The sequence below is a fragment of the Bos javanicus genome, chromosome 5 (genome assembly GCF_032452875.1).
Source record: "Bos javanicus breed banteng chromosome 5, ARS-OSU_banteng_1.0, whole genome shotgun sequence".
Lineage (NCBI taxonomy): Eukaryota > Metazoa > Chordata > Mammalia > Artiodactyla > Bovidae > Bos > Bos javanicus.
This window is the reverse complement of record NC_083872.1, coordinates 28,873,412-28,899,203: the sequence shown is the minus strand read 5'-3', so window position 1 is coordinate 28,899,203 and position 25,792 is coordinate 28,873,412. Positions and strand designations below refer to the sequence as shown.

The following is a 25,792-nucleotide window of genomic DNA, read 5'->3' as shown; positions in this document are numbered from 1 at the left end:
CTCAATTTCCATTTCTAGTCAATTTTTCTTTTTGAAAAATTTAATTTTTTAATTGTATGGATTTTTTAAAATTTTAAATTGGAGTGTAGTAGAATTACAATATTGTGTTACAGTTGTAAGCAAAGTGATTCAGTTATACATATACCTATATTCATTCTTTTTCAGTTTCTTTTCTTATATAGGTTATCATGGAATATTGAGTAGAGTTCCCTGTACTATATAGTAGATCCTCGTTGGTTATCTGCTTTATATATATATATAGTAATGTGTGTATGTTCATCCCAAACTCCTGATTTATCTCTCCCTCTTCATTATTCCCCTTAGGTAGCCGTAAGTTTGCTTTTGACATCTCTAAGTCTGTTCCAGTCAATTTTTAATGAGTTAATGCTCCCCCTTTATATCCTGATTGTTGGTGGGGAGTCAGCATGTGCTTGTTTTCCTATAAATCCTTCTTGCATTGTGTATGAGAAGTAGGAGCGCATGGAGTGCCGCCAGCCCTTCCCCCTTAGCTGCAGGGAGAGGACCTTAACCCCGTCGGGCAGGGTGGAAAAGTGGGCTGTGGGCAGTTTGCTCCTCCTCCGCTGTCCCTGTGCTTGCTGTGGGAAATACTGCCTGTGAAGCAGATCTTTGTTACAACGGTCCCAGGACAGCCTTCAGGAGTAAAGTGCAGTCTGAATTAGGGACAAATTAGCTTGCAGTACTGGAACTGACAGTAGCAGATGAATTAACCACATTTCTGACCCTTGCCTGTAATGCAGGGGGTCAGAATGTAACGCCATTCACTGACTTTTGATGAACTTTGGTCTTGTTTCAGAGACTACGCTCTCTCATACCTCTCCCTGCGAGCTTGTATTGGACTGTGGACTGCCTTCCTGTGTATTGTCCTTGTGGCAACTGATGCCAGTTCCCTTGTCTGCTACATTACTCGCTTCACTGAAGAAGCGTTTGCCTCCCTGATTTGCATTATTTTCATCTATGAAGCAATAGAAAAGCTGATTCACCTGGCAGAGACCTACCCCATCCACATGCATAGCCAGCTGGACCACCTTAGCCTGTATTAGTGAGTATGCTTCTGCTTCTTTTATTTTTAAAAAAATAAAGTGAAGGGCCTGAGTATAATGGCTGAGACGGCATGCCATGCGGTGCTTGTAGCTTCTGTTAAGGAAGTGTGTTGGCTCTCTGGGAAACAGAGCTTGGTCTGCCAGAGGAGAACAGTCAAAAGTGATGATGGGGGAACCTCCCTGGTGGACCACTGGTAAAAACTCCACCTTCCAAAGCTCAGGGTGTGGGTTCACTCCCTGGCCAGGGACCTAAGATCCCACATGCCTCACAGCCAAAAATCTAAAACATAAAAGAGAAGAATATTGTAATAAATTCAACAAAGACTTTAAAAATTGCCCACATAAAAATTTTTTAAGATAATGATGCAGAAGATAGATTAAGAGTAAGAATCAGAGAGGACTTGAGAAATGCTTTCCAGAGTATGTCTTTTGGGTCCAGGCATTGAGACAAAAATAGACTGCAATACAATATTGTAAAGTAATTAGCCTCTAATTAAAATAAATAATTTAAATTAAAAAAAAAAAGGACTGCAAGTGTAGCAAGGAGAATTCAAGTTAGTTGTTGGGAAGAACTTCTTTTTGCAAAAACTTGTGAGGCTTTGGACCACATCACATTCTCTGAGAGTATATATAGGCTACTCTTAGGAATCATTAGGTAGAAAATATTAATAATTCCTTATAGATCCATAGGTCTCTTACTCTGTATCCAGAAGGTCTAGAAATCTACTTTGTTGTTCAGTTGCCAAGTTGTGTCCAACTCTGCAGCCCCATGGACTGCAGCATGCCAGGCTCCCATGTCCTCCACTATCTCCCACAATTTGCTCAAATTCATGTCCACTGAGGCAGTGATGCTACCTAACAATCTCATCCTCTGTTGCACCTTCTCCTCCTGCCTTCAGTCTTTCTGAACATCAAGGCTTTTTCCAATGAGTCAGCTCTTCGCATCAGATGGCCAAAATATTGGAGCTTCAATATCAGCATCAGTCCTTCTAATGAATATTCAGGATTGATTTCCTTTAGGATTGACTGGTTTCATCTCCTTACTGTCCAAGGGACTCTTAAGAGTCTTCTCCAGCACCACAATTTGAAAGCATCAATTCTTCAGTGCTCAGTCTTCTTTAAGGTCCAACTCTCATGTCTGTACATGACTACTGGAAAAACCATAACTTTGACTATATGGACCTTTGTCAGCAAAATGGTGTCTTTGCTTTTTAATATACTGTCTAGGTTTGTCATAGCTTTCCTTCCAAGGAGCAAGCATCTTTTTAATTTCATGGCTGCAGTCACCATCTGCAGTGATCTTGGAACCCAAGAATATAAAGTCTGTCACTGCTTCCACTTTTTCCCTATTTGCCATGAAATGGTGGGACTGGATCTTCTTCTTTTTTTTTTTGGATCTTCATTTTTTGAATGTTGAGTTTTAAGCCAGCTTTTTTACTTTCATCAAGAAGCTCTTTAGTTCCTCTTCACTTTTTGCCATTAGAGTGGTATTGTATGCATATATGAGGTTGTTAATATTTCTCCTGGCAGTCTTGATTCCAGCTTATGATTCATCCAGCCCAGCATTTTGCATGATGTACTCTGCATAGAAGTTAAATAAGCAGGGTCACATATAGCCTTGATGTATTCCTTTCCCAACTGGGAACCAGTTAGTTGTTCCATGTAAGGTTCTAACTGTTGCTTCTTGACTCACAGTTTACTCAGGAGACTTACTCAGGTAAGGTGATCTGCTATTCCCATCTTTTCAAGAATTTTCCACAGTTTGTCGTGATCCACATAGTCAAGGGCTTTCACATAGTCAGTGAAGCAAGTAGATGCTTTTCTGGAATTCCTTTGCTTTCTCCACAGTTCAGTAAACGTTGGCAGTTTGATCTCTGGTTCCTCTGCCATTTCTAAACCCAGTTTGTACATCTGGAAGTTCTCAGTTCATGTACTGTTGAAGCCTAACTTGAAGGATTTTTGAGCATAACTTTACTAACTTGCAAAATGAGGGCAATTGTCCAGTAGTTTGAACTGGACACTTTCTTTGGCACTGCCCTTCTTTGGGACTGGGATTAAAACTGACCTTTTCCAGTCCTGTGGCCACTGCTGGGTTTTCCAAATTTCCTGACATATTGAGTGCAGTACTTTAACAGCATCATCTTTTAGGATTTGAAGTAACTCAACTGGAGTTTCATCACTCTACTAGCTTTCTTTGTAGTAATGCTTCCTAAGGCCCACTTGACTTTACACTCCAGGATATCTGGCTCTACGTGGTACCCACACCATCGTTAATCCTGGTCATTAAGACCTTTTTTTTTTTTTTTATATATAGTTCTGTGTTTTCTTGCCACCTCTTCTTAATCTTTTTTGCTTCTGTTAGGTCCTTACTTTTTCTGTCCATTATCATGCACATCCTTGCATGAAATATTCCCTTGGTATCTCCAGTTTTCTTGAAGAGATCTCTAGTCTTTCCACTCTATTATTTTCCTCTCTTTTTTTTGCACTGTTTAAGAAGGCTTCTTATTCTCTGGAATTCTGCATTCAGTTGGATATATCGTTCCCTTTCTCCCTTGCTTTTTCCTTCTCTTCTTTCCTCAGCTATTTGTAAAGCCTCCTCATACAACCACTTTGCCTTCTTGCATTCCTCTTTAGGGTGCTTTTGGTCACTGCCTCCTGTACGGTGTTACGAACCTCTGTCCTTGGTTCTTCAGGCACTCTGTCTACCGGATCTAACCCCTTGAATCTATTTATCACCTCCATTGTATAATCATAAGGGATTTGATTCAGATCATACCTGAATGGCCTAGTATTTTTCCCTACTTTATTCAATATAAGACTGAATTTTACAATAAGAAGCTAATGATCTGAGCCACATTCAGCTCCAGGTCTTGTTTTTACTGACTGTATAGAGCTTCTCCATCTTTTGCTGCAAAGAGTATAATCATTCTGATTTCAGTGTTGACCATCTGGTGGTGTCCATGTGTTAAGTCACCTCTTGTGTTGTTGGAAAGAGAGTGTTTGCTATGTCCAGTGTGTTCTCTTGACAGAACTCTATTAGCCTTCACCCTGTTTCATTTTGTATGCCAAGGCCAAACTTGCCTGTAACTCCAGGTATCTCTTGACTTTCTCATTTGTATTCCAATCCCCTATGATGAAATGGACATTCCAGTATTCTTGCCACGAGAACCCCCAAAAGATATGACACTGGAAAATGAGCTCCCCCAGGTCAGAAGGTGTCCAATATGCTACTGGAGAAGAGTGGATGGCATTTACTAATAACTCCAGACAGAATGATGTAGCTGGGGCAAAGCAAAAAACAACACTCAGTTGTAGATATGTCTGATGGTGACTGCCTGAGCAGAAGGTGCACTGTGTGGGGATGCCTGCCAGCCAGCCTCGATACGCTTTTCTAGATTCTAAGTATCCCTTTATTCACACTTTAAAAATAACTCCTTAAACATGTATTAGAATTTACAATTATTTTATTACAAAATAATCACCATCATGGAATATAATCTTTGAAACCTAGTGCATTTCTGATTGGCATTGGAGGAAGGTTCATTCTTTGACCTTTCTTAATCATTCATTTATTCATTTAACAAATATTCTTTGAGCACCTACTATGTGCCCAGCACCGTTTAGACCCTGGAAACATAGCAGTGAACATGACAGACAAAAGTTCTACCGTCATGAGTTTATGTCCAAGTGGGAGAAGACAGGCAAAAGCGACCAGCTCTGGATTGTGTAGACTTTGGATTTGGATACTGAAATTCTTTGTTAATAAAGCTCAAGACAGTATTTTCTTTAAAAACGAATTTTATTTCTTTTTGGCTGTCTGGGTCTTCGTTGCTGCTAGGGCTTTCTCCAGTTGCGGAGGCCTGGGGTTACTCTTGATGTGGCGTGCAGGCTTCCCGGTGTGGCGGCTTCTCTTGCGGAGCACAGGCTCCAGTCCAAGCGGGCTTCAGTAGCTGCGGCACACAAGCTCGGTATTGTGGTTCCTGGGCTCTGGAGCACAAGGTCGATAGTTGTGGTGCGCAGGCTTGGTTGCGCCACGGCATGTGGGATCTTCCGGGATGAGGGACTGAACCAGTGTCTCCTACATTGGCAGGCAATTCTTTACCACTGAGTCACCAGGGAAGCGCCAAGATGGTATTTTTTTTTAACATTTCAGTTGCATTCCATTGTTGATTCATATTGCAGGCAGATTCTTTACATCTGAACCACCAGGGAAGCCTGTTATAAAGCTAGAACTCCCCAATTCTTTAAGTGATTTTATGGTAATAGGTGTGTAACTGATTTTTTAAATAGAGTTAATTTTTTGAGAGCAAATTTTAGGATAACAGCAGAATTGAGCACAAAGTACAGACAGTTCTCGTATACCTCCTGGCCCCCACCATGCAGTCCCCCCACTATCAGCATCTATCACCAGAGTGACATGTTTGTTGCAGTCACTGACACATCATGATTACCCATAATCCAGAGTTTACATTAGGGTTCACTCTTGGAATTGACACACGTATAGTGACATATCTGCCGTTATAGCATCCTACTGAATAGTTTCTCTGCCCTAAAAATCCTCTGTGCCCAGCCTGTTCATCCCTCCCCCTCACCCCAACCTCTGGCAACCACTGATCTTCTTACTCCATAGTTTTGCCTTTCCTACTGTGTCATATAGTTGTAATCATACAGTGCATAGGCTTTTCAGATTGGCTTAATTCACTTCATAATATGCGCTTAAATGTCTTCTTTGTCTTCTCATGGCTTGGTAGCTCATTTCATTGTAGCACCGAATAATAGTCCGTTGTCTAGATGTACCACCATACATACATTCACCTACTGAAGAACACTTTTGTTGTTTCCAAGTTTGGAACTGATTTTTTTTTAATACATAAATATAGTATTTTATGCTTTCTCTGTTTTTGTTTTGTTGATTTCCTTCTATTGTTATTACCTATTGAGATCTTTTTGAATTTTAATCCTGTTGCGCTACATCCTTAGAAGGTGTGCTTGGCAGAATCAGAGGTGAAACCAAGTTGCTGGGCATGGCCATGTCAGTTGAGTATACTAGGAGCCAGTACAGGCGTGAAGCATGCTGGGACTGGGAAGCAACATGGTGGCCAGTGGGACAGGTCTAGTCTGCTCTGGTTTGGATGCAAGATGAGGCCTGGGGAAGCCAGGGAATGACCAGGAGAGTGAATATTACCAGGGAGAATGTTGTAGTTTCCATCATGATTCCAGGAGGCTCTGACTTTAGAGCAAGAATGTGATAGGGGTTTAAGGTACAAAATATTTTGGCTTGGGGAGACTATTGAGAGCTGAATGGGGGTATCTGGTCCTCCTTGCTATGTAGAATGTATTTTGTAGGAAGAGCCCAAGAGATAGAAACTAAGCAAGAGAACTACCACATCAGATGCCTAACTCGTCAGCGCTATATCTGAAGACCCACATGCAGATTTGAGCCCAATTTTAGTAATGACTGAAAAATCAGGGTATAGTTGGATCTCAATGAATAGGACCAACCTCAAGGATCTGAAGTGGGCCAAGGAGAAATAGCACGGGCTTTGGCCGCGCCTTTGGCCCTGTCATGGCTCAGAACATTCACTTGAATACTTGGCTACTTCTCTCAGGAATGTTTTCTTTTCCCCTCAGCTGCAGGTGCACCCTCCCAGAGAATCCGAACAATCACACTTTGCAGTACTGGAAGGACCACAACATCGTGACAACAGAAGTGCACTGGGCCAACCTGACTGTTAGTGTAAGTCTGGGCACTGCAGGCAGCTCAGACTCGCGGCCACTGGGCTTCAGGGCTCCTTCTAGATGGAAGTGGGGAGCCCTTCAGTACACTCTGGTGTTGATAGAAATCAAGCTTTTTGGTTTTGTTTTTTTAGAACACAATTCTTAACTGACTTTCCTTTCCCTTCAGAATTCTCTTGTACACAAAGGGAAAGGAAGATGACCTTGCACCTCTTTCCCACACACATCCTGCCCAGTGACCCTACACTGAGGATATGTGGGAATGAAATCAGGGAGGATCAGGGGACAGATCCAGATTTTGTGGGGGCTTGAAGAACATTCAAGTTTGGAAGTCCTCTGTAATAAAAACGGTGTAATAGCTGGAGCCATCCCAGAACCTCGTGTTTGCTCAGGACAGTTCTGATTTCTTTTACAAAAGTGTCTTAGTTAGGACCGTAAGCAGTCACCCAAAATGCAGACAAGAGCCCACAGCTGCATGGAGGGCAGGTGGAGGCTACAGGCAGCCTGCATGTCCCAGCAACCCTGGGATGACAGTGACAGTCAGGAGACAGCAGCTGTTTCCTCCCTCGTGCCTGCCTTTCATCACCCAGAATGTCTATTCCTCCAGGAGTGCCAGGAGATGCACGGAGAGTTCACAGGCTCTGCCTGTGGCCACCATGGACCCTATACTCCTGATGTGCTCTTTTGGTCCTGCATTCTCTTCTTCACCACCTTCATCCTTTCCAGCACCTTGAAGACTTTCAAGACGAGTCGCTATTTCCCAACCAGAGTAGGTAGCACACTCTTGCATTTCTTTTGCGTTAGACTTCTAATATCACAGAACCCGTTCTCAGCCTCCATGCTGCTTGGGAGTACACTGACAGGTGCAGAGCTCCAAAGACCTGATTCTGGAGGCCATGGCCTTCTCTTCTTCCTGTGTCCAGCAGCCTCTTTCATAGATGTGTGGTGTAGGATGAGGGGTTAATACCTAAGAATTTTTGATTGAAAAGTGTCCGGTGAGTTTAAGGTGGTTGTCCTATTCAATTACATCTCATTTCCAGAATGCAGGGGTATGTCGCGAGTAGTAGCTGGAATGGCACCTGAAGACAGTGCATTGGGGTGACTGCCTGGGGTGCGTAGGGGACCCTAGAGTCTCCTCTGGGGGATGACTAGTAATAGCTAGTGAAATCACTGGGCACATTGACTGCAGCAGCCAAAATGCTCCTGCCTTGGTTTGCATGATGATTTGAAGCCTCAACTGCCTCTCCCTGACACAGATGGCACTGTTTGTTTCCTGACTGGTTTGGGCGGAGTGGAATTAGAGGCCAAGCATAGAAGGACTAAAGGTATCTTTGCTTTGAGGAGGAGCTAGGATCAGGAGGAAATGGTGGTTTTCCTGTGTGTGAGGCTTTTATCAGTCAGATATGCAAAGCAGGATGTGTGAATGGGTGAGGGTCTCAGTTGATGAGACATTTTCTTTGTATACATTCAGGACAACAACACATTCTCAGATGTCAGTGAGTCTACACAGTGGTTAAGGGAAGCTGCATGGAGGGCAGGTGGAAGCTCCCGTTCTAAATAAGTTGTTGTTTCTAAATAAGTTGCCTAAATAAATAATTTCTAAATAATTTATTTGTTTGTTTCCAGTCTGGACATACAATGAACAGGTGGCAGTTGTGTACTGACTACTTGCTACTTGCTCAATCAAGCCTGGCTTAAGTGAAATAGGGGATGCAAAAGAAGCTTAAAATGTCTCTGTAACAGATACACACACTACTATATATAAAATAGATAAACGAGGACCTGCTGTATAGCATAGGGAACTCTACTCAGTATCTTGTAATTAACGTATAGTGGAAAAGACCCTGAAGAATAATATATATATGAAATTGAATCACTTTGTTGTACACCTGAAACACTGTAAATCAACTATACTTCAATTAAAAAATAATAAACTGTAAAACATGAATTATGCTGCGATTTGTGGGGTCACAAAGAGTCGGACACGACTGAGCGACTGAACTGAACTGAACTGAACTGAAAGTTACTATATAATTTTAAAATATATATATCTGTGTCTCCTTTGCTGCTCTGCAAGTAAGATCATCAGTACCATCTTTCTAGAGTCCATCAGTTTAGTTCAGTTCAGTTCAGTCGCTCAGTTATGTCCGACTCTTTGCGACCCCGTGAATCGCAGCACGCCAGGCCTCCCTGTCCATCACCAACTCCCAGAGTTCACTCAGACTCACGTCCATCGAGTCAGTGATGCCATCCAGCCATCTCATCCTCTGTCGTCCCCTTCTCCTCCTGCTCCCAATCCCTCCCAGCATCAGAGTCTTTTCCAATGAGTCAACTCTTCGCATGAGGTGGCCAAAGTCCTGGAGTTTCAGCTTTAGCATCATTCCTTCCAAAGAAATCCCAGGGCTGATTTCCTTCAGAATGGACTGGTTGGATCTCCTCGCAGTCCAGGGGACTCTCAAGAGTCTTCTCCAACACCACAGTTCAAACGCATCAATTCTTCGGCACTCAGCCTTCTTCACAGTCCAACTCTCACATCCATACATGACCACAGGAAAATTCATAATCTTGACTAGACGAACCTTTGTTGGCAAAATAATGTCTCTGCTTTTGAATATGCTATCTAGGTTGGTCATAACTTTCCTTTCAAGGAGTAAGCGTCTTTTAATTTCATGGCTGCAATCACCATGTGCAGTGATTTTGGAGCCCCCCAAAATAAGGTCTGACACTGTTTCCACTGTTTCCCCATCTATTTCCCATGAAGTGATGGGACTGGATGCCATGATCTTCGTTTTCTGAATGTTGAGCTTTAAGCCCACTTTTTCACTCTCCACTTTCACTTTCATCAAGAGGCTTTTGAGTTCCTCTTCACTTTCTGCCATAAGGGTGGTGTATCTGCATATCTGAGGTGATTGATATTTCTGCCGGCAATCTTGATTCCAGCTTGTGTTTCTTCCAGTCCAGCGTTTCTCATGATGTACTCTGCATATAAGTTATGTAAGCAGGGTGACAATATACAGCCTTGACGTACTCCTTTACCTATTTGGAACCAGTCTGTTGTTCCATGTCCAGTCCTAACTGTTGCTTCCTGACCTGCATACAAATTTCTCAAGAATCAGATCAGGTGGTCTAGTATTCCCATCTCTTTCATGTATGTATTAATATATGATATTTATCTTTCTCTTTCTGACTTCACTCTGTAATAAGCTCTAGGTTCATCCACCTTTTTAGAACTGACATTCAAATGCATTCCTTTTTATAGCTGGGTAATATTCTATTGTGTATATGTACCACAACTTCCTTATATACTCATCTGTTGCTGGACATCTAGGTTGCTGCCATGTCCTAGCTACTGTAAATAGTGCTGCAGTGAACACTGGGGTACATATGTCTTTTTCAATTATTGTTTCCTCAGGGTATATGCCCAGGATTGCTGGGTCATCAGCTCAGCTCAGTTGCTTAGTCGTGTCCGACTCTTCACCACCCCATGGACTACAGCATGACAGGCTTCCCTGTTCATCAACTCCCAATGGACACAACCTCATGTCCATCAAGTCGGTGATGCCATCCAACCATCTCATCCTCTGTCGTCCCCTTCTCCTCCTGCTTTCAATCTTTCCCAGCATCAGAGTCTTTTCCAATGAGTCAGTTCTTTGCATCAGGCAGCCAAAGTATTGGAATTTCAGCATCAGTCCTTCAAGTGAATATTCCTAAAGGACTGATTTTCCTTTAGGATTGACTGGTTGGATCTCCTTGCTGTCCCAGGGACTCTCAGAGAGTCTTCTCCAACACCACAGTTCAAGAGTATCCATTCTTCAGTGCTCAACTTTCTTTATAGTCCAACTCTCACATCCATACATGACTACTAGAAAAACCATAGCTTTGACTAGATAGACCTTTGTTGGCAAAGTAATGTCTCTGCTTTTTAATATGCTGTCTAGGTTGGTCATAGCTTTTTCTGCCAAGGAACAAGCATCTTCTAATTTCATGGCTGCAGTCACCATCTGCAGTGATTTTGGAGCCCAAAAATAAAGTTTCCCATTGTTTCCATTGTTGCCCCATCTATTTGCAACTGGACGCCATGAGCTTTGTTTTTTGAATGTTGAATTTTAAGCCAGCTTTTTCACTTTCCTCTTTCACTTTCATCAGGCTCTTTAGTTCTTCTTCACTTTCTGCCTTAAGGGTGGTGTCATATGCATATCTGAGGTTACTGATACGTCTCCTGGCCATCTTGATTCCAGCTTATGCTTCTTCAAGCCTGACATTTTTCATGATGTACTCTGTGTAGAAGTTAAATAAGCAGGGTGGTAATATACAGCCTTGAAGTACTCCTTTCCCAGTTTGGAACCAGTCTGTTGTCCATGTTTGGTTCTAACTGTTGCTTCTTGACCTGCATACAAATTTCTTAGGAGGCAAGTCAGGTGGTCTAGTATTCCCATCTCTTGAAGAATTTTCCACAGTTTTTTGTGAGCTACACAGTCAAAAGCTTTGGCATAATCAATAAAGCAGGAGTAGATATTTTTCTGGAACTCTCTTGCTTTTTCAATGATCCAACAGATGTTGGCAATTTGATCTCTGGTTCCTCTGCCTTTTCTAAATCCAGCTTGAACATCTGGAAGTTCATGGTTCATGTGCTGTTGAAGCCTGGCTTGAAGAATTTTGAGCATTACTTTGCTAGCGTGTGAGATGAGTGCAATTGTGCGGTAGTCTGAACATTCTTTGGCATTGTCTTTCTTTGGGATTAGAATGAAAACTGACCTTTTTCAGCCCTGTGGCCACTGCTGAGTTTTCCAAATTTGCTGGTATATTGAGTGCAACACTTTCACAGCATCATCTTTTAGGATTTGAAATAGTTCAGCTGGAATTCCATCACCTCCACTAGCTTTGTTTGTAGTGATGCTTCCTAAGGCCCACTTGACTTCACATTCCAGGATGTCTGGCTCTAGGTGAGTGATCACACCATCATGGTTATCTGGGTCATGAAGATCTTTTTTTTACAGTTCTTCTGTGTATTGTTGCCACCTCTTCTTAATATTGTCTGCTTCTGTTAGGTCCATACCATTTCTGTCCTTTATTGTGCCCATCTTTGCATGAAATGTTCCCTTGGTATCTCTGATTTTCTTGAAGAGATCTCTAGTCTTCCATTCTATTGTTTTCCTCTATTTTTTTTTTTTTGCATTGTTCACTTAGTAAGGCTTTCTTATCTCTCCTTGTTATTCTTTGGAACTCTGCATTCAAATGGGTATATCTTTTCTTTTCTCCTTTGCCTTTAGCTTCTCATATGGTAGTTTTACTCCTACTTGCAGGGCAGCAAAGGCAACACAGACATGAAGAACAGACTTTTGAACATAGTGGTAAAGGAGAGGGTGGAATAATGTGAGAGAATAGCCTTGAAACATACACATTGCCATATGTAAAATAGAGAGTCAGTGGAAGTTTGCTGTATGATGCAGGGAACTCAAAGCCAGTGCTCTGTGCCAGCCTAAAGGAGTGGGATGGGGAAGGCGGTGGGATAGGAGTTTGAGAGAGAGGGGACATATGTGTACCTATGGCTGATTTGTGTTGATGTATGGCAGAAACCTTCCTATGTTGTGAAGTAATTATCCTCTAATTTATGTGTGTGTGTGTGTGTATATATATATATATAGAGAGAGAGAGAGAGAGAGAGAGTCAGAGAGACAGAGAGACAGAGAGAGAGAGAGAGAGAGTGTCCCTGTCATCAATAGGAAGGGAAAACCCATGAAACAACCAGGCCCATAGGAGATAGCAGTCATTAGATGGATGCCATCCTGGGATATAAGTGCCACAGGAGTTCAGAGGAGAGAAGGACCCTGGGCCCCAGGATGGGCTTCTTGTTAGGGCAGCTACATGTTCAGAGAATTTATGTAACATTCAGAGGAGATCTAAAAAAACCAGGGAAGGGGAGCTAGAAACCTCAGGTTTCACAAGAAAGCAAAGTCAGGTTAAGGTATCAGTGATGTTACATATGGCCATGTATATCTATCTGGCCAGATGTTATATCTGGCTCAGTCTTGTTGGAAGCTCCGATTAAGGTGGGCATACAGTGGGCACTAGACACTGAGGGGGACTGTGTTTTATTAAAGCTACAAAACTATAAAATCGGTTAGTCAGTCCTCTTAGGGGCAAAATGGTGATGAGGGGCTTTGAAGAAAAATAATGCAGAAAAGGCATACAGAAAGTACTAGGGTGGAGGGTGGTGACCATGAGAGATGATTAAGTGGAAATTGTGATATTTGAGTGGATGTAAAGGAGGGAGCTGCCCATGGAGTCACCTGGAGGAAAAGCCGCTGAGGCAGAGGGATGAGCAAGTGCGAAGGCCCTGAGGTGGGAGAGTTTGGTGTAAGAAACAGCAAGGAGGGCCGTGTGGCTGGGACAGGCAGAGTGAGTTGGGGAGCATTAGGACCTGAGTCAGAGCAGTAATGATATCAGATGTGTGTGGGCCTCACTGGCCAAGGAGGTCTCTGGGCTTTTTAGCTCCGTGAAATGAAGAGGCATTTCAGGGTTTTGGTAGAAGAGTGACATGATCTGACTTGTGTTTTGAACGCTCATTCCAGCAGCTTTACATAAGGACAGAGCCAGGGTTAGGAGTCTGCTGCAGCTACAGAGACGAGAGCTGCCGGTGCCTCTGATCTGGTTGGGAGCTATGGGGTGGTGAGAAGGGGTCTGATTGTGGGCATGAGCTAAAAGCAGAGCCAACAGGACTTGCGAATGGATTTGATGTTGGGGCTGAGAGCAAAGAGGAGTTGGAGCTGCTGCGAGGTCTGGGTGCAGCTGGATCTTGTTGGTCCCAGGAAATCTTATTCCAAGTTCTCAGAGCTATTCCCTAAATGCTGGGCCCAGATTCTCTAAACAGAACTCCTCAGAGTTTGGAGTGGGTCCCAATAGAATTTGTCAGAGGATTCATTCTCCCTTATGATACCCACACTTTGGTGGTATTAATTTGGGCATGTTAACATAGTCCTGTTGTTTAAATATGCTTCTATTAATTGACCAATAAAATTAAATCATTCTTCTGAGCATGTTTAAGCATTTTACAATACTCGAGTCTTTTCTATTGTGTTTAATCTACTGTAACACATCTCCAATCCTTTTTCGTGCCAGGTCCGCTCCATGGTGAGTGACTTTGCTGTTTTCCTCACTATCTTCACAATGGTGATTATTGATTTTTTGATTGGAGTCCCATCACCCAAGCTTCAGGTTCCCAGTGTGTTCAAGGTAAACAGATCTTAGGGTACTCGATGCCCTTATGTAGTTCATAGACTCTGATCCCGAGTTATTTCAGGGGCCTCTCCTTATCCTAATCATGTATTTTGTAGTCCTCTAAATCTGAGTTGTGCTGCTCATGCCATACCATTCAGAAAAGCAAACTCTTCAGGCTTAACTGAGTTCAAATTAGAAAAGTCAGAAAACCTAATGTTGTTTAATGAATGAAAAGCCTTATTTATTTTCTTAATGCCATTTATACAATGAAATATGGGAACTTGCCTGGTGGTCCAGTGGCTAGAACTCCATACTCCCAATGCAGCGAGCCGGGTTCGATCCCTGGTCAGGGAACTAGATCACACATGGCTCAACCGAGAGTTTCCATGCCACAGCTATTAATAAGATCCAGTGCAGCCAAATAAATAATTAAAAAATAAAACAAAGGAATATCTGTATTTACATAAACATATACCAAAGACTGTGGGAATGTGGGTCTCTGGAACAAGTTCTGGTTCCCAGCACTTCACTGAGCATCAGCTGTCTTAGGAAATCAGGAAGGGTGAAAAGGCTCTTTGTAGGCCTCAGTCCTGCTCCTCAAGTATCTTGCCCCATGAGGAGGTGAGGCGGTGGAGGAGCTTCACCCTCATTCTAGGGCCCCCACCAGAGTAATCGTGACCTCTCTTCAACCCTAATTCATTGTTTGTATATCTGTCTATAATCAATACTGTTGATCCAAAAATCTATACAAAAAGTAAAACAGATGATCTACACATGGGGACTCGGATCTGGGGGTACCTACTGAGGAAACTGAGAAGATAGAACAGCTGAGCTCAGTTCCACAGATCCCCACAGGGTGGGGAGAGGAGGAAACCTGGGTGTCCTTGGGACCGGAGAGGAGCCAGGAGAGGAGGGAATGGGGAGGCTGGGGAGGAGGAGGAGGCCGGGAACGCAGGCCCGTGGCAACTTGTAAACACCCAGCATAGTCGGCCTTCGTCTTCCCTTTCTGTCTCCCTGAAGCAGGCCTGGTTAAAAATATCTTTTTCTGTAATTGCTTGAAAAAATTTTATTTTGTTTTGTTAAATTCAACTGAAATGCCATCCAGTTAGAAATTGATGGATTAAAAAACATACTCTTTAAAAGTATATACCTTCTATAATATACATCATTCTCACCCTGTGTGAATGAGTGCGGTCAGCTTTTTCTCTAATAGCTGGCTGAGGTCGACAATGCAGGAGGAATGGATTTTGTGTAAAAATAAGTACTCGGAGCATTAAGCAGTTCTTGGAAAGGTTTCCTGATGGGTAGGCTTCAGATAGTCAGAAGGCACTGCATTTCTGGGACATCTGGGAAGAAGGCCTCTGGAAGATGGGAGAGACGTCAGAGAAAATGGGAGAATATCAAAGGCAGTGCTGCTCATTGGCAGGCCTCCCTTTCAGGAAGCAGAGAGAACATTTTCTTCTTTTTTCTCTTCCCTATTATACCACATCACCCCCAATGACCAAGACCCAGTCTGAAGGCTAGTACTATTATTGATGGGTGAGTAGGACACGACTGAGCGACTGAACTGAACTGAATGTCAGTCAGGGATTAATACGTTTTTGTGTTGACCTAACAATTTAACTACCATTTAGAACATTATTACTAAGGAAACACAGATTCTATAAACTTTCAGAACCTAACCTATTAATAATTTGGGACTTGGTGACATTATTGAAGTCATATTTGAATCCTAGAATGATAACCAATGTGGAATCAAATACTTTGGATTAAAGTCTTTGCTTTGTTCATGAGTTTGGGGCCAGTTTGTATCCCTGGCCTTTTACCTTCCATCCCTACTTGCCAATCAAAGTGAACTTGTCTTACCCAGAGTACCCTGGCATTTTTTTTTTTGAGATTTATGAGAGTTTAGTTAGTTTATAAGATTTATGAACAGTGGTCTTACAGGGTCATTGAAGAGGATCCCAGATCATGCGAGTCCCCAGATTCAGTGTTTTGGGCTCCTCTCTCAGGTCTCCAGGGCCTGGACCTTGTTTCATTGCTGATAGGAGGTGAATCTTGGACCAGGCCCCTGAGATTCCATGTAACAAGACTCTGTTGCCTTTATTTGTGCTGTAAACATACATGATACGGCTTCTGGTGGGGAGAATAGTGAGGAGGATAATCAAAGTTATTATATTGTCTTTGAAAGTTATAAATTCTTCTTTAAACAACATATTTTATTATTAGTCAATATATTTCATCTGGGTCAATGCGGAGATAAAGTCACTTTTTCTGTACACAGGAGTTTGGAGAGCCAGGGAAGGAAGTGAAGGATTAGTGAATATTCCATAAGAAATTGACAATTGAGGACTGACTCTTTCAAAGGGGATTTGGAACAAGGTCATAGATTTTCTAAGGGATTGCTGTATTTCATGCCCCTCCTTTTTTTTTTTTTTTTTTTTTGAGAATTTTCATTCAAGAATAAAAAGAAATGTGGTTGTTGTGATTCAGTTTGATCTGTTTTGCCCTAATGACTACAGTTAACTTAAAATACAAAAATAAAACCTTGCTTTTTCCCTTTAGCCAACACGGGATGACCGAGGGTGGATTATTAGTCCCATTGGCCCCAATCCCTGGTGGACTGTGATTGCTGCAGTTATCCCAGCACTGCTCTGCACTATCTTAATATTCATGGACCAGCAGATCACAGCCGTCATCATTAACAGGAAGGAACACAAACTCAAGGTAAGAAAAATTTCTGACCTAGAATAATGGCATAATAATAATGGCAACCTATTACATCTTTAAAAAAATTTAGGGAAAGCCCATTTAGACCAGGAACTGTATTACCTGGGTACAAGCAGTCATGGAAGGAGCTCATGGAAGGAGTTTCTAGGGGTTTCTGACTCCTTCGTTAATGACAGAGATTGGTTTGGAGATGAAACTAGAGTAGAGCATGATTGTGCAATGTGAAGGGAGCTTGGAATCTATTACTCTCCTCTCAGACCTATGGGGGAGGTTGGTGGGCAGAATTCTTGGTGGTCCCAATATGGTCATATGCTCTGGTCCAGGGTTATCTTCCTGAGGTTCAGGTTACGGCTTGGACCACTGTTTCCTGGAGACAACTGTTCTCCCATTGGCATACATTACTGAGGTTTCCAGACTGAACCTTGAGCCCATGAATCCTAGGAGGTAGGGTTGGTGCCAAAACATTGATTAGTGAGAGGCTTCATGACTTGTCTCTATTCCTTCATTCCCTAGAGTAGGCAACCTCCATATTTGGCAAGGAATGGGGTGTGTTTATAGGAACCTATTTATTGCCAACTCCTGTAAGGTCGACCCTCTAGAATGGTCAAGATATGTCTCTGGCTACTCTGCCGAGAAAGGATGAATCTTTGAATATGTGATATTCAGGGTGAGATCTGGGGACACTTGGATAAAAACTGGATATTGGTATGTGTAGGACACGCTAAGGTTTCTCTTTCTTCTCTGTTCCCTCCAAACCAGGAGGGGCTGCAAGACTTCTGGAATCCCTGGACCCCTTCCTTATCCTTCCTGCTTTGGGCCTGAGACTCTTAGCTCACTGTCCTATGTCCCACTACAGCCAGCCCACTGATGGTGATGGAGACTCTGTTTCCCCACAGAAAGGATGTGGCTACCACCTGGACCTGCTGATGGTGGCCATCATGCTGGGTGTCTGCTCCATCATGGGCCTGCCCTGGTTTGTGGCTGCAACTGTCCTATCCATCACACACGTGAATAGCCTCAAACTGGAATCTGAGTGCTCTGCCCCAGGAGAACAGCCCAAATTCTTGGGCATCCGTGAACAGAGAGTGACAGGCCTTATGATCTTTGTGTTGATGGGCTGCTCAGTCTTCATGACAGCTATATTAAAGGTAAAACCATTCATTCGTTCATTAGGTAAATATTAAGTGCCTCATTTGTGCTGGGAATGCAGTGGTACAATAAACAGATACACATACAAATACCTGCCCTGAGGTATTTATTCTAAGTGGAGCAAGACAGATAAGATGTAGTTAAGGAAGTTAGTTAAGAAAATAAACAGGGTAGTTACAGAATGTAATATGTGATCAAAGGAAATATAGTGTTGTATGGTTCTATAGAGAAGTAAAGGGATGCGTTTTGTTAGTGTGGTCAGAGAAGGCCTCTCTAAGGAAATGGTGTTTAAGATGAGATGGAGCCAGCCCTGCCATGAGTGGTGGGAGAGGACATGGGGGGAAGGGAGAAAAGCAGTCTAGACAAGTCCTGAAGTGGGAAATAATGATACATGTTCTAGGAGCTACCAGGGCCGTGTGGCTCAGGGATGTTAAAGCAAAAGCACTGTGAGATGAGATTGAAGAGGGCAAGGGCAGATCATGTAGGGCTTGTTGACACTGGTAAAGGTAACCTTCAGAGAGTTTTAACAGTAGAGGGACATCCATTTAATATTTTTTAAAAAGATCTCTCTGGCTCATATCTAGAGAATAAGTATTTAAGGTTGAGGAAAAATAGAGGTAGAAGACTGTGAGTCTGTTTAATAGACTGTGAGTCTATTACAGGTGAGAGAGGATGGTGGTTGGATAGGGAAGTTGGTAGTAAGGAATGCATAAAAGGCATGACTTCTGTATATCTTGGAGGAGATCAGGTCTTGCTGGTTGATTGGATATGGAATGGGAAAATGGAAACATCAAAATGACTGCTAGGTTTTTGGCTTGACCATCTGGGTGCAGAGTGATGGCATTTAAGGTGGAGAAGGCTGTATGAAGGAGGAAGTGATTTTGTAAGGGATGGGCTGTGATCAGATTTGAGTGAGATGTCTGGTAGGCATCTGAGTGAAGAGGCTGGGTGGGGGTTACTAGACTAAAAATATAAATGTGGGAGTCAGCAGCACATAGGTGGTAGTGAAAGCCAGGGGCATAGATGAGCTCACTCAGGGGGAAGGGTAGCTATAAAAAAGGAGGAGTGGAGAGAAGAGCAGAGTCCATGGAGGTCCAATATTTAGAAGGTGGGTAGAGGAAGAGACAGCAACAGAGACTCAGAGGAGCTGCCAGAGGGGGAGGGGGGGAACCAGGAACATATGATGTCAGGGAATTCAAGCAAGGGGAATGATTGGTTGGAAACTGTCTGGAAAAATGAAGACCAAACCAAGATCATTGGGTTTGGCAACATGGAAGCCTAATGAGACTTGCCAAGAGCAGATTGATTGGAACAATACAGTAGAAGCCTAGTGATGGGGACCTGAAGCGTATATAGGTGGTGAGGAAGTAGAGTGTGGGCAGACAACTCTATCAAGAAGTTTTTTCTATTGAAGTAGAACAGCGAAATGGGCAGTGGCTGGTATGAGACCTGGGGTGAAAATAGGATTTTTGGAAAGATAGAAGCTACCTTGAACATGAGGAAAAAAAATTGTTGTGGGTGAAAGGCCTGCCTGTGGGAAAAATAGGATAAAAAAGAAAGTTCAAGCCCCAGCCATTGTGGGGCACTTACTTATCTCCCTTGCCTCCTTCTCCCGCTTTTTAGTGACTCATCAGCCACTTCAGCCTGCAATGCAGATGCTGTTTAAGGGTGCAAATTGGCACAGGTGGGACAGGATTCTGAACCCTCCTCCTGCCTCCTTACCTTCCACTTGATCTTGCCACGTCTTCTCATGCCTCTTCCCCCTTTTACTCTCTGTCCCTGGCACGCCCCCACCTCTGATCTGGGTGCCATCTGGAGGAGCCCAAAGGTGTCTGCTCTTTGGGAGTGTAACCATGAGTCATTGTGGTGGGCATTGCCTGGCCTTCCTAGAACAGTCTCAGGAGGATTCTTTTAGGCAATCATTCAGTAGTTCTTCTAACAAGGTTAGCACCAAATTGAGATGTCTACTCACTCTAGAGCCAGAACAACATAAAATCCAATAGAGATTTTCTAGTTCAAAGAAGAATTATGTTTAGACGTGTTCGTTAGCCCCAGAATAAAAGCAAGTTGAGTGTAGTCTTTGCAGTGACATTTTCCTTGCCTTAATTCCACGGGCCTCATTACCTCGTAAAGCTGCTCTGAAAATTACCTAGATTGGTATAATGTGGGAAGTGTGCGTGTGTATTCAAGTGCAATAGAATCATGTTGCCATTTCTCCCTAAATTATTCTTCATCTGACAAGATACCTCCCTACCCCTGCCCTCAAATCTCTGATTAATAAAAAGCAAATGCTTGTAGCCTATATTAAAATACACCAAGTCCCTGAGGAGATGATTATGTGATTACAAAAGATTTAAAAGATTTCAGTTCTGTAAAAGAGATGGGTGAGTGTGTGTGTGTGCGCATATGTGTGTGTGCGTGCCTGCCCAGTTCCCTGGAGGAGGAAGAACCAGATGGGGAGAAGATGTGAGGCCTATGATTTAACCAGGACCGGATTACACTTACATGTAATCATTTCATTTCAGAACAAAATGATTTGTATCATTGTCAGCTTCTGTTTTCGCTTCTGCTTCTTAATCATGTAAGGACAGCAGAAATGAACGCAGCATTTCTGCAGTGATTTTGTGAGTTTGCTTCCTTCTTGGAGGTTTGGCAGTTTATATAATCTTGAGTGTGCTATGATACACATTGAATTTCTGGTCTCTGCCCTTTCATTTTCAGTTTATCCCCATGCCAGTCCTGTATGGAGTCTTCCTCTACATGGGAGTGTCTTCCCTGCAAGGAATTCAGGTACTATGGGGTTCAGCCAGGCAGCGTCTTCGCTCTGTGAGCTCACCTTCCTGACCAGGGAGAGCAGCTTCCCTAGGGAACCACAAGCCAGTTCTTGAGGAACTATTTCCTAGTCTTGCTGCTTAAGCTCTTTTAGACATTCCCTTGGACACTGGGCAAAATGCAGTCATGTTGGCATGAGGGCACAGAGACTCGCAGGGTGGCCTGACTCAGCGCCATGGTTCCAGTCCTTCGTCAGTTTTATTCAGCAGTTATCAGACATGTAGTAAACACCAGGTGTTTTGTCAGATGCTAGTAAACTTAGATCTGAAAGGCTGGTCAGAAGCCAAACGGGCTTCCGCACACGCATGTGTGCATGGCAAGTTGCTTCAGTTGTGTCCTCCTCTTTGCGACCCTGCGGCAGGCTGCTCTGTCCATGGGATTTTCCAGACACGAATCCTGGAGTGAGTTGCCATGGATGCCACTAGCTTTGGTCCCAAGCTAAAGTGTGTGTGCGGGGTGTAACTGAGGGTACACTGGTGAAGAGATTGGGAAGTCATGGGAACTGCCCCAGGTAAGCAGGTATTACTTCCTGTCACACATTGTCTTTCCCCATCTATCAACTCATTCCTCTGAGTCCTTTGAATTGAGAAAATCAGGAGCTAGCTCATTTTATCATAGATAAAATGATAATTTAATTGCTTCTTCTATTGGTGGCTGGTTCCTCTTTGTTTTTTTGAAATGTCCAGTAGTCACTTTTATACACTGAGTTCTTTGGGCAGGTTATTTAATCTCTCTGAGTCTCTGTTTTCCTTTTTATAAGGATATTTTCTATATCCAGAATGTTGTGAGGTTTCATTTTATGTTTTTACTTTAAATAACTTGTGAAAAGCTCCAAACTCCTCCAAGAACAAATAGATTTGGGCTTTTAAGCAGAAGAATGCCATTGGCCTATTTTGTTTTCAGTACTCCCCAAGAAAGAGCTCTCTCAGGAGCTACAGTATGGATAGAAGAAAGTTGAACTGAAAATGAGAAGGAAGATTTTAATGTGATGCTGTCCCTTACCAACCTTGGCCAAATGACCTGTTCTCTTTGAGACTCAGTTTCTACTTCTGTCAGGTAGACATGGTATTAGCTACCTTTCAGAGCCTGTGATATAACAGACATGAGCGGGCCCAACAAGCCCCAGGACAACCACCGAAAGATGAGCGCTGACTCCCTTTTCAGTTCTTTGACCGCCTGAAGCTCTTCGGGATGCCTGCGAAGCACCAGCCGGACTTCATTTACCTGCGGCACGTGCCGCTGCGCAAGGTGCACCTGTTCACCCTCATCCAGCTCACCTGCCTCGTCCTGCTCTGGGTCATCAAGGCATCTCCAGCGGCCATTGTCTTTCCTATGATGGTGAGTCGTAAAAGGTATTGTTCTTTATTTTAAAAAATAGTGATAAAATAGGCGTAATAGAAAACCTAGCATCTTCACTATGGTTACCTGTACAATTCAGTGGCGTTAAGTACCTTGTTGTGCAGCCAGCACCACCATCTTTCTCCAGAACCTTCTTCATCTTGCAAAACTTGAAACTCTGTACCTGTGAACCAATAACTCCCCTCAGTCCCTGGTGACCACCATTCTAATTTCTGTCTCTATGAATTTGACTCCTCTCAGGACCTCATGTGAGTGGAATCACAGTATTTGTCCTTTTGTGACTGGCTTGCTTCACTTAGCATACTGTCTTCAAGGTTCGTCCATGTTTTGTCAGGGTGGGTTTTTTGGAGAACATCCATCCTAATGGGTGTGAGTTAGTATCTCATTGTGGTTTTGATTTGGTTTTAATGTCCCCAGTGGTAAGTTATGTTGAACATCTTTTCATGTGTTTATTGGCCATTGGTATATCTTCTTTGGAGAAGTGTCTGTTCAAGTCCTCTGCCCATTTTGAGATCAGGTGGTTTGTTTTTCTGTTGTGGAGTTTTAGGAGTTCTTTCTGTATTCTGGATATTAGTCCTTTATTGATGGTGAGTTCCTGTTTTTTTGGCTGGTCTTCACAGACCAAGCGTTATTTGGGGGACCTTGAGGTATAGAGGCATGTGTGTAGTAGTTTGCCATGCTTTTTTTTCAAGACTATCCATCTGCCTTTCTGCCTGTCTGTATTTCTTTCTGTTTATTAATATTTCTTTCTTTCATGAATCTGATATGGAGAGAGGACTCTTCATGTTTGTGATAATTTGCGTATTATCTGAAAGCAGTATGGTTCCAGTGTAGAATTCATTGCAATCAGGAGTATCTATAGTGATGAAAATGCACTGTTTCAAGTCAGTGGGAGAGAGGAAGAGGTGTCTAGCACTGATAAGTGACTGGGACACCCCTACCTCCTTTCAAACGAAGCAAGGGCTTTGGAAAGGAGACCAGGAAAGCTGAACTGTGTGGTGCAACAGGTGACAATCTGTTTCCTAAAAGCAGGGTGATGATGAAATACATGCCACCTGACCACCTCACTGTTGCATCTTGTCCTCTTGATGCCTTCCTTTCTCTGGCTCACTCTATGTCATGAGAACGCTGAGCATTCAGTGGGCTGTTTGAAAGTTATCCAAAGGATGGGCCTCTGGAGGGAAAAGGCAATGAGGGTAATATCGAGTATTCATTTACATACTTTTGAAGTCTGTCTTACTGGGAGAATATTCAAGGATGAAGAAACTTCGGGGTTCTTTTCCCCTAATCTCCTAGATATATATCTTCCTGATGAGATTCTCAGTTTTGTCAGAGTACATGTAGGGTTCTGCATTGGGGTGCTATGTTCAGGGCTTGAGTGTTTGGTTAAAGAAATAGCAAATTCCCAGCAAATCCTGGAAGGGATACTTTCAATTTTGGATTTATTGTGAAAATAGTTGTTGAAATTAAGGGGAAATGAATACAGTTAGCCAGATTTTCCCCATTTCTGATCCAGTCACTGGATTTAGCTGGTGAACACCAGTCAGTCCAGGCAGGGCATTCTGGGGTATTATTGGTTCTCCTTTGGCTGAAATGGCCCTTATGGGGAGAAAGTGGAGAAGTATTTGAGAACTCTGGTCATTTCTATTGAGTTGATTAGCTGTCATATTTTAGGCAAGTTACCTTCTCTCCCTGGGCCTCAGTTTCCTCATTTATAAAATGAGTGTCAAACCACGTCAGAGGCCAGAGACAGAAACCACTCGAGATCCATGCGGCGGACATAAAGCAAGGCTTTGCAAGTAAATGTACAGGCAGAGGACCAGAGGAAATCCAGATGGCCCTTCAAGGCGCCCTAACCCTGTGGTGGCCCATGCTTGGGTTGGGTATAACTGGCCCCACCAAAACCATCTCCTAGAGAGGCTTGCCACCCCTATCCTGCCCTCTAGCCCTTCCTACTGGTCTCGAGCCAGGAGAAGACAACTCTTAGGGCAATCTGACAATGAGGGTTTCTCTTTTCAGTGAAGAAATTAAATTAGTTCAAGCAGGGAATTAATAAGTTGTAGAGTTGTTATGATGATAGTTAAATAAAATATTGTATATAAAACACTTAGTATCTGGTACAGAGAGCCTCAATAAAAGGCAACTGTGATGATTGAGTTTGATTCTGCCTGACATGTCTTAGTCTGCTGTGAATATAAGACTTGATTTTTTACTCCAGAAGGGAACAAGCCCCTTTAATTCATTTTCTTTATATTTCTTCAGGTTTTGGCCTTGGTCTTTGTCAGGAAAGTCATGGATCTCTGTTTCTCTAAGCGGGAGCTGAGCTGGTTGGATGATCTAATGCCTGAGAGCAAAAAGAAGAAGTTGGATGATGCCAAGCAGAAGGCCAAGGAGGAAGAGGTCATAGTTCTTGCACCAACTGCACACTTTGGGGCAGCCTCAAATTACAGAACATAGGAAGGGCCACATGAAAAGTCAGCATGTCTGGAATCCCAAGGGTTATATTTAGGATCGGGGAGGATTACTCTGAAGACATTCTCAGCTGATGTCTGTCCTTCATCTTCAAATTTGATAACCAGTTGTTTTTTCCTCTGTTTGTCTACAGCCTACTTACCAGGTTTACACTTAGAATATGAATGTGAATGTGCTTTTATTATCAGATTGAATAGTTTATGTTTTCTCAAAGGTCTAATTTGATAATTATTCAAAATCTATTATTTTCTGAGAGTGTTTGTTACATACTTAATTGCAGATGGTGTTGTGGTTCATAGAGATAACTTGTATAGGACTTTCTGTCCTTTCTCATTTTCCTGAGCACTTGGCATCTGCCATCCACACAACGGACCTTTAGTCAGTGGCTTATAATATGTGCAAAGAATGGATGTATAGCAAAATGAAAATACCAGTCCAAGAATGAGCCTGAAAGAGTTTCCACATCCAGTTAGTGCCTGAAATAGGCACTCTGAAATTCATTTTAGAGGAATTTTTTCCTAAAATCTTGCATTTTGAAAATCTTGTGTAATTTTTTCGAGCTATAACTGACACATAATATGGTGTAAGTTTAAGGTATACAGTACAATGATCCTATATAAGGATAAGCCAAAAATTCAATCCCTGGGTCAGGAAGATCCTCTGGAGAAGGAAGTGGTAACCCACTCCAGTATTCTTACATGGGAAACCCAATGGACAGAGGAGCCCAGTGGGCTATGGACTATGGGGTTGCAAAGAGTCAGACACAAGTTAGTGACTGAACAACAACAACAAGCCTAAAGTAGGATAGTCCAAAAGTCCGCAGGCTAACCAACACATAGGGTATGTTATTATGGGGGTTTCACACTGGTTGCAGAGGAAAGGAAGACTAGAGTGAGTAATGTCCTCCACATCACCAACATTCCTATAGGGCTTACCAGTGTGGGAATTAGGAGTGATCTCAGAGATAAAATCTCCAGACTGGAGTCTGGTGGCATCACAGAATGCTAAGGGGTAGGGCTGTGATAGGTGAAGGTGGTCAATGAGATGAGTAAGTTATGGGGTTATAGTATCCAGCCTCGTGACTACAGTTAACAATATTGTTGTTCAGTCGCTAAATCGTTTGCAATGCCATCGACTGTAGCCTGTCGGGCTCCTCTTTCCAGTAATTCGGTAGTTGTATCTAAAGGTCTACTCATATTCAGGTTCTTTTTTTTTAAGTACTGTTCAATAGGTGC

At 42.8% G+C, this 25,792-nt stretch overlaps 1 protein-coding gene across 15 annotated transcripts in view; it reads left to right on the top strand.

Moving 5' to 3' along the window:
* SLC4A8 (solute carrier family 4 member 8) overlaps nucleotides 1-25,792 on the top strand; it is a 112,433-nt gene that overhangs the window by 78,002 nt on the left and 8,639 nt on the right. For 12 of the 15 annotated variants that reach the window (XM_061416030.1, XM_061416041.1, XM_061416037.1 and 9 more), the window contains 9 exons: nucleotides 815-1,060; nucleotides 6,693-6,798; nucleotides 7,405-7,566; nucleotides 13,917-14,030; nucleotides 16,581-16,742; nucleotides 17,642-17,893; nucleotides 20,616-20,684; nucleotides 21,891-22,064; nucleotides 24,348-24,485. In XM_061416030.1, coding sequence (XP_061272014.1) covers nucleotides 815-1,060; nucleotides 6,693-6,798; nucleotides 7,405-7,566; nucleotides 13,917-14,030; nucleotides 16,581-16,742; nucleotides 17,642-17,893; nucleotides 20,616-20,684; nucleotides 21,891-22,064; nucleotides 24,348-24,485 — 1,423 coding nt within the window. The other 3 variants (XM_061416043.1, XM_061416042.1, XM_061416044.1) reach the window with 3 other exon arrangements.